We start from the raw sequence: 14282 nt of genomic DNA, 5'->3' as shown, positions 1-14282 counted from the left end.
CGTGAGCTAAGGTAGATCATCGAACAATCTGAGAGATAAGGTTGCCATTTCGGGCTCCTTGTTATTCTGCTGTGAATCCAGTACTTTATAAATCAGTACAGTATACTATATCTCGATGAATGAGGGTAAATACCACCACTGAACACGATTGGATATGCAAACCGTAAGTATACCTGAGCATTGGCACCAYTTTTTGTTTGGAAATGGGGAAGAAGGTTGACTTCACAACATACTAATTGGCGGTTGCTGCGGGACTTTTTTTGAATGCTTGCACAATCAAGTTCTCATGTTACTCAGAAATGGGGAAGTGTGCCTCATACAAATACATGCCTTGACAGCATTCCAGATTGAGAAAATACAAAATGGTGTTTAACAGTTTTTGTAGTAAGAAGAAGTTGTTCGGTCCTCTTGGCTGTGATCTGATGTGTGGACTTTTAACAGGGTGATGATTCTGGATTAGGCCAGCACCATGGAGACACTCGGTAGCAAGAGAGAGATGGCACTTCCATCCCGAAGCTCTTCCCAGGCAATAGGAGCTCTGACCCTGAGCTCTTCCCAGGCAATAGGAGCTCCGACCGTGAGCTCTTCCCAGGCTATAGGAGCTCTGACCGTGAGCTCTTCCCAGGTAATAGGAGNATAGGAGCTCTGACCGTGAGCTCTTCCCAGGTAATAGGAGCTCCGACCCTGAGCTCTTCCCAGGCAATAGGAGCTCCGACCGTGAGCTCTTCCCAGGTAATAGGAGCTCCGACCCTGAGCTCTTCCCAGGCAATAGGAACTCCGACCCTGAGCTCTTCCCAGGCAATAGGAGCTCCGACTCCTGAGCTCTTCCCAGGCAATAGGAACTCCCGACCCTGAGCTCTTCCCAGGCAATAGGAACTCCGACCTGAGCTCTTCCCAGGCAATAGGAACTCCGACCTGCGCTCTTCCCAGGCAATAGGAACTCCGACCGTGAGCTCTTCCCAGGCAATAGGAGCTCCGCCCCTGAGGAATTTCACCATTCCAGAAGGAAGAGGGGAGATGGAAAAGGTATGAGAAACATATAATCACATTCAGAACCCATGTCAATATAATCTGAATAATATAATCTGATAGCTCATAAAGTCAGTGCCACTCCCTACAATGATTTTAGCACTTGAAAAAGTGTGATATAAATTCAATTTATTATCAACAATAACAATAATGCTAAACTATTGATTTGTGAATTAAAGTTCAGAGTGTTTTGCCATTTTATTTTGTTGGATGGTTGAATTACATTGTATCCTGTCTGAATGCATCTCTTTTTGACCAGCTTCTTTGGATGTCTGCTCAAAGAGAGCAGGGACTATAGTCTGATACAGACAACTCTGATGAGTCCCGATTGGACATGGGCAAGGAGATATCCTCAGCTGGCAGTGGGATGATGTCACGCTAATACACAACGAGGAGCTTCTGCGAGAGTTCTCTGAAAAAGGTGACAATCAACATGTTGTTCAATGGCGTTAGTGCATATCTTCACAAGAACTGCATGCATGTGCTATATGCATATACAACTCTGTACTGAAACATGATATGAATATGTACATCAGTGGAAGCTCCTGAGGAGAGGAAGGCTCATAATAATGGCTGGAATCGAACAAATGGAATGGTATCTAATATCCTGTTATATTGCTTGTTATCCATCCTCTAAAGAGGTGTTGTTATCCCTATCAAGTAGAGGGTGTTGTTATCCCTTACAAGTAGAGGGTGTTGTTATCCCCTATCAAAGTAGAGGGTGTTGTTTATCCTATCAAGTAGAGGGTGTTGTTATCCCCTATCAAGTAGAGGGTGTTGTTATCCCCTATCAAGTAGAGGGTGTTGTTATCCCCTATCAAGTGTTCTCTTTGAAGTTGAAGTATGCCTGTGTGTGGAAATTGCACATTCATAATTTCCTAGTTTTACCAATTATCTTTTTATGCCTACTTTGCAGCATCTCTAAATTGCCTAATGAGGGAATCACTAATATATGTAGAGTTGGTGTTATATTTAATTCCAGAACAGTGTGTGATACATCTAACCCTGTCGACCAGTCATTTGCTTTCATGTTCCTATTTCTCAGATCTGAAATGCGTTTAAAGGATAGACACGTCAGAGAAATGGAGGAGAGGTTCTGTTTTTTAGTCACCTCTGACCAAAAAGCTAAGCAAATGTATCAACACGGACTGAAGGTTGAGAACACGGATCAACACTCTCTGGGAAACCCGTCATATGGAGTCTATTTGCACAGGCACGCTGATGTGGCCCTGAAAAATATCAGCAGCAACACCCCTGCTGGAATAATCCTCATCATTTTCAAGGTTAGATGGTAATAGTCGTCAATATGATAATTGTTATTATTTCTATTCATTAAGCAGGTAAAACATACGTTTTTGCTTTTTTTCTCCGTAGGTTCTCTTTGGCAAGGTGAAAAAAGTACATCCATGTTATGGAAGGAACAGCACACATGATCCAACGGTGAATTACGATTGTCACGTGTCCAAAGACCCCGCTGTCCCGAGGGACAGCTTGTCTCAGCAAGTTTTGAGCTCGTCGGTAAGTTTGCACCTTTAGTGGCCTGGCTGGTCTAGTGGTAATGCCGCAGCCTCCAGCACACATATCTACAGTGTCTGCATTAGTTCAAATCCCACTTGCTGCCCTTTGACACAACCTCTTGTCTATCTTTCCCCACTGTCATTCTCTACCTTTTATATAATATACACTATACATTCAGAAGTATGTGGACACCCCTTCAAATGAGTGGATTTGGCTATTTCAGCGACACCCGTTGCTGACAGTTGTATAAAATCGCATACAGAGCCAAGCAATCTCCATAGACAAACATTGGCAGTGGAACGGCCTCAGCAGCGAAGTGGTAGGCCACACAAGCTCACAGAACGGGACCGCTGATGTGTGAAGTGCGTAAAAATCGTCTGTCCTCGATTGCAACCCTGAATACCGAGTTCCAAACTGCCTCTGAAAGCAACATCAGCACAAGAACTGTTCGTCGGGCGCTTCCTGAAATGGGTTTCCATGGCCGAGCAGCCGCACACAAGCCTAAAATCAGCATGCGCAATGCCAAGCATCGGCGTGGGGTAAAGCTTGCCGCCATTGGACTCTGGAGCAGTGGAAACGCGTTCTTTGGAGTGATGAATCACGCTTCACCATCTGGCAGTCCGACGGACGAATATGGGTTTGGCGGATGTCAGGAGAACGCTACCTGCCCGAATGCATAGTCCCAACTGTAAAGTTTGGTGGAGGAGGAATAATGGTCTGGGGCTGTTTTTCATGATTCAGGCTAGGCCCCTTAGTTCCAGTGAAGGGAAATCTTAACGCTACAGCATACAATGACATTCTAGATGATTCTGTGCTTTTGGAGAAGGCCCTTTCCTGTTTCAGCATGACAATGCCCCTGTGCAGAAAGCGAGGTCCATACAGAAATGGTTTGTCGAGATGGATGTGGAAGAACTTGACTGGCCTGCACAGAGCCCTGACCTCAACCCCATCGAACACCTTTGGGAGGAATTGGAACGTCGACTGCGAGCCAGGCCTAATCACCCAACATCAGTGCCTGACCTCACTAATGCTCTTATGGCTGAATGGAAGCAAGTCCCTGCAGCAATGTTCCAACATCTAGTGGAAAGCCTTCCCAAAAGAGTGGAGTCTGTTATAGAGCAGAGGGAGGACCAACTCCATATTAATGCCCATGATTTTGGAATGAGATGTTCGATGGAGCAGGTGTCCACATACTTTTGGTCATGTAGTGTAAATACACACATACAGTATATACGGTGCCAGTCAAAAGTTTGGAAAAGGGGGTTTTCTTTTTACTATTTTCTACATTGTAGAATCATAGTGAAGACATCAAAACTATGAAATAACACATATGGAATGTAGTAACCAAAAAAAGTGTTAAAATATATTTTTGATTTTAGATTCTTCAAAGTAGCCACTCTTTGCCTTGATGACAGCTTTGCACACTCTTGGCATTCTCTCAACCAGCTTCACCTGGAATGCTTTTCAAACAGTCTTGAAGGAGTTCCTACATATGCTGAGCACTTGTTGGCTGCTTTTCCTTCAATCTGCGGTCCAACTCATCCCAAACCATCCCAAACCAGCTACACTAGAAATAACATCTGCTAAACACGTGTATTTGATTGATTGAAAAAACAAAAATCTCAAATTTGGACTGATCAGACCGAAGGACAGATTTCCACCGGGCTAATGTCCATTGCTCGTGTTTCTTGGCCCAAGTAAGTCTCTTCTTCTTATTGGTGTCCTTTAGTAGTGGTTTCTTTGCAGCAATTCAATCATGAAGGCCTGATTCATGCAGTCTCCTCTGAACAGTTGATGTTGTGATGTGTCTGTTACTTGAAATCTGTGAAGCATTTATTTGGGCTGCAATTTCTGAGGCTGGTAACTCTAATGAATTCATCCTCTGCAGCAGAGGTAACTATGGGTCTTTCCTGTGGCGGTCCTCATGAGAGCCAGTTTCATCATAGCGCTTGATGGTTTTTGCGACAGCACTTGAAGAAACGTTCAGAGTTTTTGAAATGTTCTGTATTGACTGACCTTCATGTCTTAAAGTAATGATGGACTGTTGTTTCTCTTTGCTTATTTGAGCTGTTCTTGACATAATATGGAATTGGTCTTTTACCAAATAGGGCTATCTTCTGTATACCACCCGTACCTTGTCACAACACAACTGATTGGCTCAAACACATTAAGAAGGAAAGAAATTCCACAAATGAACTTTTAACAAGGCACACCTGTTAAATGAAATACATTCCAGGTGACTACCAGGAGAATGCCAAGAGTTTGCAAAACTGTCATCAAAGCAAAGGGTGYCTTCTTTGAAGAATCTAAAATAAATTTGTATTTGTTTAACACTTTTTTGGTTACTACATGATTCCATGTGTTTTATTTCATAGTTCTGTTGTCMTCACTATTATTCTACAATGTAGATAATAGCAAAAATAAAGAAAAACCATTGAAGGAGTAGGTGTGGCCAAACATGACTGGTACTGTATGTATGTATGTGTAAATATATAGTTCCTAATGTTTTGTACACTCATATATATATATAAATATATGAGTGAGTGTACAAATCATTAAGAACACCTTCCTAATATTGAGTTGCACCCCCTGTCGAAAGCATTCAGCAGGGATGCTGGCCTATGTTGACTCCAATGCTTCCCACAGTTGTGTGAAGTTGGCTGGATGTCCTTTGGGTGGTGGACCATTGTTGATACACACAAGAAACTGTTGATCATTAAAAACCCAGCAGTGTTGCAGTTCTTGACACACTCAAACCAGTGTGCATGGCACCTACTACCATACCCTGTTCAAAGGCACTTAAATCTTTTGTCTTGCCCATTCACCCTCTGAATGGCACACAATACATGTCTCAACTATCTCCTTCTTTAACCGGTCTCCTCCCCTTCATTTACACTAATTTAAGTGGATTTAACAGGTGAAATCAATAAGGGATCATAACTTTAACCTGGATTCACCTAGTCTGTCTGTCATGGAAAGAGCAGGTGTTCCTAATGTTTTGTACACTGTGTGTGTATATAGAGTATATAAATATATTTGAAAGTTCACTCCTTTAGAGAAAGCTGCTCTTAGTCATGACTTGATATGTGACCATATGACCATGACTTGACACATTCTCTGTTTACAGGTGTTCCTGTTTGACTACAATGAAAACCAGGAGCTAAAACAGAGACCAAGGCAATGTTTGCCATATGCTATGGTTTCATTGGTTCCTTCTGTAAATTCTTCTCCGACTAGCACTCTAGTTCCATCTGTAAAACTGGGGCCAAAGACAAAGGGTATGGAATTACAATAACCAGATTGTGTTTAAATGACTAGATTCATTCCAGCATATTCATCATCACCTGATGATCCATGTTTTATATTTAATATACACAAACTATAGGCTATGTAGTATTAATAATTGTTTTGTTTCATCTTTCCCAGATTCAGCAGCATGTTTGGAGACCTGCACCGTGGCTCAAAGAGTGGGTAGAGGTCAGAATGCGACTGTGACATTCAAACATTTTGGGACAACTGAAAGTCCATTGCCTGGATACAGATCTCAGGGATTTGGAACAAACCCCCCATTTCAAAGAGGTGATCAACATAACTTCCAAAACATTACATCAATCCCAAACCAATTGTATCACGATGGAAGTGACCAACCCCCACCGCCTCCACTACACATTAGTCCCTGCGACCAGCCCCCACCGCCTCCATTACACATTAGTGCCTGCGACCAGCCCCCACCACCTCCACCGCCCTTTAGTCCCTGCGACCAGTCCCCACCGCCCATTAGTCCCTGCGACCAACCTCCAACACCCTTTAGTTCCTGTGTCCAACTTCTACCACCTTTTAGTTCCTGTGTCAAGCCCCCACCGCCTCCACTACTCTTTAGTTCCTGTGTCCAACTTCCACCACTTTTTAGTTCCTTTGTCCAACCCACCCTGTCTCCATCACCCTTTAGTCCCTGCGACCAGCCCCCACCACCCTTTAGTTCCTGGGCTCCTCCTTTACCACAACCATTCACTGGTTCAATTACCTTCTTGGAAGACAATGGACAGGTTACTGACCCTATACATTTACAGATCCCAAGCCATGCTGGAACAGCTCAATTTGACCATAATAAACCCCACTTAGGTAACCAAGTTCAGTCTTGTCAACAAGTTTCGAACACCCTGTCCACGAACCAGGATAACTTCTGGCGACAGTCTACATCTGCAACAGGTGCATTGGAACCAGTCTCTACTATAGTTTATTCTTCACGTGTGATTAAGGATCCCAGATTGTCGGCTCGAGAAACTAACAACATGCAGAGATCGATTTCAATGGAGTCAGAGAGCGGTCAACAAACAGGTACCTCTGTCTGCATATTGACCGTGAAGCCAGAGCATAAGAATCTCCAAAATGTACCAAAACAGGAGAAAAATCTCAGGGAAACTGGAAAAAAGAATGATCCAAAACCATGCCAGCCTGATACACCAATAGATTGTTCTACTGCTACTTTGGTGAATATTTCAGCTCCATCCTCTGTGATACCTACAACTGAGAATCAGCCATCGTCTAGAATGCTTAAAATGAAGTTCCAGAAGTATTCTCCATATTTTTATCTGACCAAAGAGGAGAGGAAGGCAAAAATTGGTTCTCTACAACATCTGTCATTTGATGAGAAAAAGACATTATTAGAGAGAACCAATTTTTATGCGACTTATTTTCAGAAGTCCAGGTGTCTACTCAATCAAAATGACAAGGTCACCACAGTCGACCCTGGGCAGCTATGTAAACCAGGAAGTATAAAAAGATGCTTGTCCAGCACAGACTCAGTGGAGATGTGCAACAGTCCTCAAAAGACTCATGAGGACAGCGGTGCATACTTGCAGCAGCAGGTGAGACAACATAATCTGCCCCAGTACACCACAAATGGTGATCAGAGATCAAAACCTATCCCAGAAATGTCAGCCCATAATCCATCAATTGTCTGTGGGGCTGTGGAGGAAAACGTGGCCCTCCAACTTGAGAGGAACACAGGCAATATGGAACCAGAGGACATGAACCTTTGCAGCCCAGAACCCACCACTACATGTCTCACAGAAACAGAAGAGGATGCGCACAAAGTTACTGTGGAACCACAAGATGAAATGGCAATGAAAAATGACTCACCGATTCCATTCCATCCCCAGGCTGTCAACCAAACTGCAACCTCTGAAAGCCGGCAGGACACAGAGGTGAGGTCCAATCTTAACTCAGCAACAGAGGAAAAACCTCAGGATGCTCTAAATGTAAACTCTAATGCAAGCAAGCAGAACACAGAGGCAAGCTCCAAACCAAATTCCATAAGAGATGAAAAAAATCTAAACATTGTACCTGAAATCGCTGAGGGAAACAGAGAGAGCAGAGAACTGAAGTGTGAACCAATCTTAGCAGAGAAAAAACAAACAAATGCTGTAAGTTCAGTGGATGACACAATGGCGAACAAAAATCCCTCAGAACCAAAGTGTCCAGTCATTTATGAGAGCCATACTGATATCATGGATGCTTGTGAAGAGGTTTGTGGTATGGAAACATCAGAGGAAGTTATGAGTGTCAAGGTCTTCTGTCCTGGAGTTATGTCAAGGCAAAATCATGAAAGGCTTTTACAGAAAGACAGAGAATGTTATGGAATTGGCCAACATCAACAAAATGAATCCAATACATTTTCTACCTGTGATAACTTAGCTGATAATACTGAGGAATGTCAGGCTGATGATTCAAAAGCCAAAGATACAGTCTACAGTTTCCTGTATAACAGGCTGCAACTCAGTGAGCTCTTTCTTTCACCTAATCAGCATGGATCATGCTCAATTTCTGGTAAACATTACCTTAAACCAAAATGCAAAGACAGTCCTATGGACACCAATAAATCACTCCTTCCGCCCTGCAACCCAAACCAAGTAGACATCGGAGAGGGATGTAACCTTCGCATCACAATAAACGCTGATAGAGAATTGTCCGCTGTCACGGAATCACCCTCTCTGTCCAAGAGATTTTCAGTGTCAGAATGTCCTCAAGGAACTCAAGCCTCACCAACTGTACAGGAAAATGAAACGTTTAGCAACAACAGCATTATCAGTGAAAACACACCCATTGACAGTGTTCTGAAAACATCCACCTACTACACCACCTTCAACAGAGCACATGCCCGCAATGCCAAATTAATCAAAATGATGGCAGAGAAATACAAAGGGAAGGAAAATGCGTCAGTGAGGATAACGAGAAATCATCAACATTCAAGAGTGAAGAAGAAATCGATTGTTGAAAAATCCACCACTGACATTCCATACTCAGAAATATCAAGAGCATCCCATAAAGCCATTACAGGTCATATGCAGATGCCATTTATGCAGAGGGAAAAAGACTGTCTGAATGTTTCCCACAAAAACTTGAAACGCAAAACCTTTTCCCCCAATAAGGTCACAAGAAATGCCAGAGAGAACAAACACAAATCATGTTTTACATTTAAATCAAAGGTTGCAGCTCACAAAATTTCAGACGTCTTAAAGACCTCAACGCGAGTTCCCATAAAATCAAAAAAAAGCACTATCCTGAAGATGATAATAGATTTTAGGAGAAAAAAACGTTGGGGGACATTCAATCACAACAGAATGTACAGTCAAAGGAATGTGTGCAATGCTCTTGCAAAGTATATTACTTCCAGCCCAACGTCAGATGATAATAAACGTCTGAGAGGTAATCGTTTCGAGAAGAAACATCTGAAGACACCAACGAGAGAGTTAGAAACAAATATGTCTATGAGAGATGGAAATGAAAAGATCAACGAGGAAAAGCAGATCGCTGATGCTGTTGACACAACCTTAACTTCGTCGACCATAGAGATAGTCAATGAAGCGGCTGCAAAATCTACTTCTGGGAGCACTGCGAGCAACTTTGTGGAAGACATTCAACACATTGAGGAAGTAAAGGATCTATCTAAAAGCAGAACTTGCAACGAAGGCAAGCCACATGACACAGAAACATCTCAGGAAACCCAGAGCAATTGCACTTCCCTTCAGAACAAAATACCTCCACCGAAATGCACCAATACCGTGGCTATAAATCAAGACAATGAGGGAATAACTGAGTTTAAAAAACACGAGGTGGATCTGCTGAAAGAAAAGGCATTACAAGCTCATACGCACTCTATAAAAGAGGTGGAAGAGGCCAACAGTGATATGGCGCCTGCTAAAGAGATAATTTCAGGTTCTGAGAACATGGAGTTTCCCTTAGATGCTGCCATCAAGATTCTTTGCGGCAGTGAGTTAAATTCAAACACACCCAAACCACAGGAAGAGATCGCTTGGGTGTTGCAGCACAAGTATGGTAAAATGGAGACAGAGAAAGCAGACACATCAGATAGAACACATTACTGCAACCCACTGGAACAAGAAGACACACCCTCCAAGGAAGTGAAACTCATCACTAGATTAAGAGATTACTTGACAAATTTTGAGTCCATAGTTAGGAACCCCGAGCCAAAAACATCAGATACACTCTGTGAAACTGCAACGAATTTGCCACAGATTTGTGAAACTATGCAGAATAATGTCAATGACCATAAGGAGAAACCAGTTCACCTGGTTGTCCTTGACAGGGTGGAGTTGCGCAATCTGAGACCTAATGCAATTCCTTTCCCAATAAAGATATGCACTTCGACTATCAACACAGACAATGACCTGATTCATAGTAAAGAACAGGAACACAAGGAGAAAACAAGAGGGAACAAAACAAATTATTACAGCATTCCTTGCATTAGCCCTGATAGTACTTCCATGTTGGAAGTCCCTGAAAAGTCCACTCAAACTCCTATGGACAAGAATACAACTGAAGCAGAAATCTCCACAAGTGTGCCTGACATTAACCATGGAATTACAATTGCAGAAAAGTATGCCTCAAGAGAACAGCAAAGACAGGCAAATTGCACTATTGATGCAAACAACATGATCATGCTCAAAGCACTAGCAGAAATAGAACCAGAGAATTCTGAATTTTGTCAAACAAAAGAAAACACCAACCAGAAGCCAACAAGCCACATTGTAAGGTTGAACACTAAGACTTTTCATAGAAACTTCAGTGTAGCTGATATCTCAAATGCACTAAAGCATGGAGACAAAGTAGCTTCCTTGGCCGAACTTTGCCCGTTGCGAACTGAATGCAAAGTCATGATGCAGTACTTCATCTTAAACTTTGAGGAAAAACAGAATGTTGAGGTCAATAGAACTATCGTCTCAAGAGATCAGATTTTAGAGCGATATCTGGACCGTCCTCCTGTACCAATGGAACTGAAGTACGAGGCGTTGAATTCTTTCCTGGAACTGCAGATAATGATGGAGGCCTGGCAATTTGTAGATAACAAGATGCGATTTTTGAGTGGACAATCTACATTTAGGAGTCTGCTCTGGTACGATCCCACTCTGTATGGGGAACTCTTTAAAGGGAAAGTGGGATTTCAGCAACAGTCCTCTTTATATTCATCTTTCCAACAAAGCCTCATCAACGAAGGCCCAATTGCATTGCAGAGGTACCATTTAGCTGTCTCTACATTGAATGAACAGCTGAAAAGGGCCCCAGAAATGTCTTACTACATGTATCTCAAAAGCAAAAGAGAGAGGCTGGAGATTGAGGCTGCATTACGAAATCCCTCAGACATAGAGAGTTTCTTCCTCTCTGTACCACTGTCTTGCATGGTCAATTTTGGCGACAGTGTGGAAAGTTTACAGAGGGTCCAGAGGCTTGTGACGACTTTCACAGAGACTCCTGCAGACAAATTAGAAGACGGATTCGATGTTGGAAAGGCTGAGCACCTTGCCATGGTGTTCCGATTTCTTCAGGAGAAAATCTACTATTTGAAAGCTTGCAGCAACACGATGGTCAGCAAGACGTCTTGGTTTGGCATGGAACACATCCTGTATGACGCTTCGAAGATGCTGGTGTGGAGGGACACGAAACAGGCTGGGTCAGATGAGCCGCAGGCGAAATACAAGAAAGCAAATCCACAAATTGTCTATGGGGTGACTGAATCTGGTGTCTCACTGTTGCATACAAGCATGTCAAAGAGGACCCAGCTCATGGTTAAGACTGGGACCACAGCACAGAGATTCAGAGGTCGGAGTCGGGGGAGGCCGCCTATGGAGAACACTCGCTGTGCTGAGGTTTGTTGATATATTCCCATTTTTGGGGGGTAGAAATTACACATGTATGATATCAAATAATTTAAATTGCCTTTAGTAACATGTTTCCCATGGTGAGATTTTTAAACTAGTAAAAAGAGATCAATTAGACTGTGTTTTTATTGCTGTATGGTTTATTTTCCAGAAGAAATATCCTCAACATGGGTCTTTGCCGATAATAGACCTCACAAAATCGTAAGTAAATTACCATTTTTATTTGTGTCAATAAGCCAAGGAAGGGTATCACTGTTATTTCCCTTGTGTATCAGAAGCAAAACATGAATTAACACAGTAGCAATTGATATGTAATTCCTACCATATTAAAGATAGCTAAATAATGGTTTGGAGGAGGGAAAATTTAAACATCTATCATCTAACTTGTTTTTCCTCTCCAATTCAAGCCCTAACAGGGATAACCCAGATGTATACCATTGGGCCAAACCACCAAGCAACCCTGCAGCCCATTTCCAGGCTTGGACACACCAAGAAAACCTTGTCAAGAGCCAGGTAGTAGACTGGGGTGAAAGGTCACATGATACGCAAGCCATGGAGAGGAATATCCCTGCATCTTCCTTATCCCGACCTGTGCCAACATACCCTGAAATCAGGGCCTGTCTAAGGACTAGTAAAAGTGGGACAGTGCCAAACTCACAGATCCAGTTACCTGCCTCAATGGGAGGGGTGGGAAGTAAATCAGATGGGAGGCAGCAGTGGGCCGTGAGCTGGATTCCCCATAACCTCCAGAACATCCAGAACATCACAGGAAGTGATCTGAGGCCAATGCATCCTCTGTGGATTGGTGTTGGGGACAATGGTCATCCCCCCATCGTGGAGCCTGTCCTCTTAGAGCAAACTAATCCGTCTTCCTGGTCTAGTCTGCCTTCTTCTCCTCCTCCATCTGTACCAGCAGGAAATACAGCACAACAATCTCTGCACTCCCTCCCAGCTCTCGCTACCACTACAAATAATTTCCCTCCCATATGTGAGCCCCTTCCTATAAATTACCCATTTTTCCTCCTGAATGGTCAGACCTATTCCACTGCCAATCCTGAATTATCCACAGCAACTCTTGATAACAGAGGGAGATTTCCTCCCTATGTAGAGTAGTGCTGCTTCTTTATCAACTTTTATGGAACAGGTTTATAAAGCAAATAAGGACCTTTTGAAAATAAGGAAGTGCTGGTGTTTCCGTGTTTAAATACTGAACTGGATCAGGAAACAAATATCAGTCAAAAAAGAAGGAACTCGAAGGGGAGTTGGAAACAAAAGGATTTGAGTTAATTTATTTKATGTTGAATTCACTATTTTAAGTTAATTTAATTAGTTTCATGTTTGTTGTACTTTTTTTTATTGTTGTAACAATTTATTTTGTATATAATCTTAAACACGTTGTCAATTGCTGATAAGCAATATCTGATTGAAAGTGTCCTATTTTCTGACCAAAATTAATTGTATAAAGTGTTGTTAACTTATTCCTCAAAGTGGATTATATTGTTATTTTGTAATATCGAATTGTAAATAATATTATTTAAGTGTTTTGTTGAATTTTAAAGACTGCTTTTGGTTATTAGCTTGTTTGTTTTACTCAGGATTTTTGTGCTTGTCATGTTTTGGCTACTGCTTGAGGCTTTGTTTTGTATTTAAGTGTCACATTGGCAAACTTAACCCTTAATAACTATTTCACCAGCAGAATTGTTTTGTTGTTGTGTAGGTTAACTGTCAAATAAAATATATTTGGACAAATCCATTAAATGTGGCTGCCATTTGTGCATCACAGCAACACCAACCTCAAAATAAGTAATATTTTTTAAAGATAATGTTGTTAAACAAAACTTTTTAATATACTTCATTAGAAAGGTGCAATTATCTGTCATCTGAACTAATTTGTAATTGTTTTAACCAACTTTCTAGTTATTTTGTCCTTTTTTTTTTCCAGAGGGGGGGGGTTACAAAAACAATCCATACAAAGATAACCCCAACCCATTCCCTTCCTCAGTCCCCATCAGATTCTGTTCCAGTTAAAGGGTTGCTCAGATTCAATAGTTCTGTGGACCATACTTTTTAAATAATGGCTAACTCAGAATATATTATAGAGATCAGTCCTTTCGGGAGCCCAGATCATTTATTTATAAATCCCATCATTGGACGGTTCGTTAGTTGTTTCCCAAGGGACTCCATAGGCCAGCGTAGCTGACCGAAYTTGTAAATATAGAAAAAAGGACTTGCCTGGTAATGTGCATGTATCATTCTGAACTAAATGTTTTTTAATCTAATGGTCTCTCTCTTGCCTTARAGAGGTGTGAAAACTGACGGAACCAGCAGCATCCCAAAAAGAAAAAACTCTTCCTGTGTGGTTGACAGATGAGACTTTGTGAAACACTGGTCAAAAAATGTAGAACCAAATACAGCTCATATCTAGCTCTGCTGACTACTTTACCTGCACCATTGTCAGAGGGGGAGAAGTGTAACGGAGGTTGGGTAACCACGCTTGTGTAATAACCTTGCCTAAGACCTGAAAAGTTGCATTATTGCGTTGGCTCACTGAGCCAT

General features: G+C 42.1%; 1 protein-coding gene across 3 annotated transcripts; it reads left to right on the top strand.

The window, feature by feature from the left end:
• Positions 1 to 1368: 1368 nt before the first annotated feature.
• Positions 1369 to 13484, top strand: LOC111961932 (uncharacterized). 3 transcript variants are annotated; one of them, XM_070442880.1, is made up of 7 exons: positions 1369 to 1450; positions 2075 to 2312; positions 2404 to 2547; positions 5675 to 5825; positions 5974 to 11714; positions 11878 to 11927; positions 12134 to 13484. In XM_070442880.1, the coding sequence occupies exons 2-7, from the start codon at positions 2082 to 2084 to the stop codon at positions 12837 to 12839; spliced, it is 7023 nt and encodes a 2340-aa protein (XP_070298981.1). In that variant the 5' UTR covers positions 1369 to 1450; positions 2075 to 2081; the 3' UTR covers positions 12840 to 13484. The 3 variants fall into 3 exon arrangements, with proteins under 3 accessions (XP_070298981.1, XP_070298980.1, XP_023840378.2); XM_070442879.1 differs by lacking the exon at positions 1369 to 1450 and adding an exon at positions 1539 to 1670 and having other exon boundaries at positions 1776 to 2312; XM_023984610.2 differs by lacking the exon at positions 1369 to 1450 and having other exon boundaries at positions 1719 to 2312.
• The last annotated feature ends 798 nt before the right edge of the window (positions 13485 to 14282 follow it).

Source organism: Salvelinus sp. IW2-2015, linkage group LG4q.1:29, assembly GCF_002910315.2.
Source record: "Salvelinus sp. IW2-2015 linkage group LG4q.1:29, ASM291031v2, whole genome shotgun sequence".
NCBI lineage: Eukaryota > Metazoa > Chordata > Actinopteri > Salmoniformes > Salmonidae > Salvelinus > Salvelinus sp. IW2-2015.
This window is presented reverse-complemented; position numbering and strand designations above follow the sequence as displayed.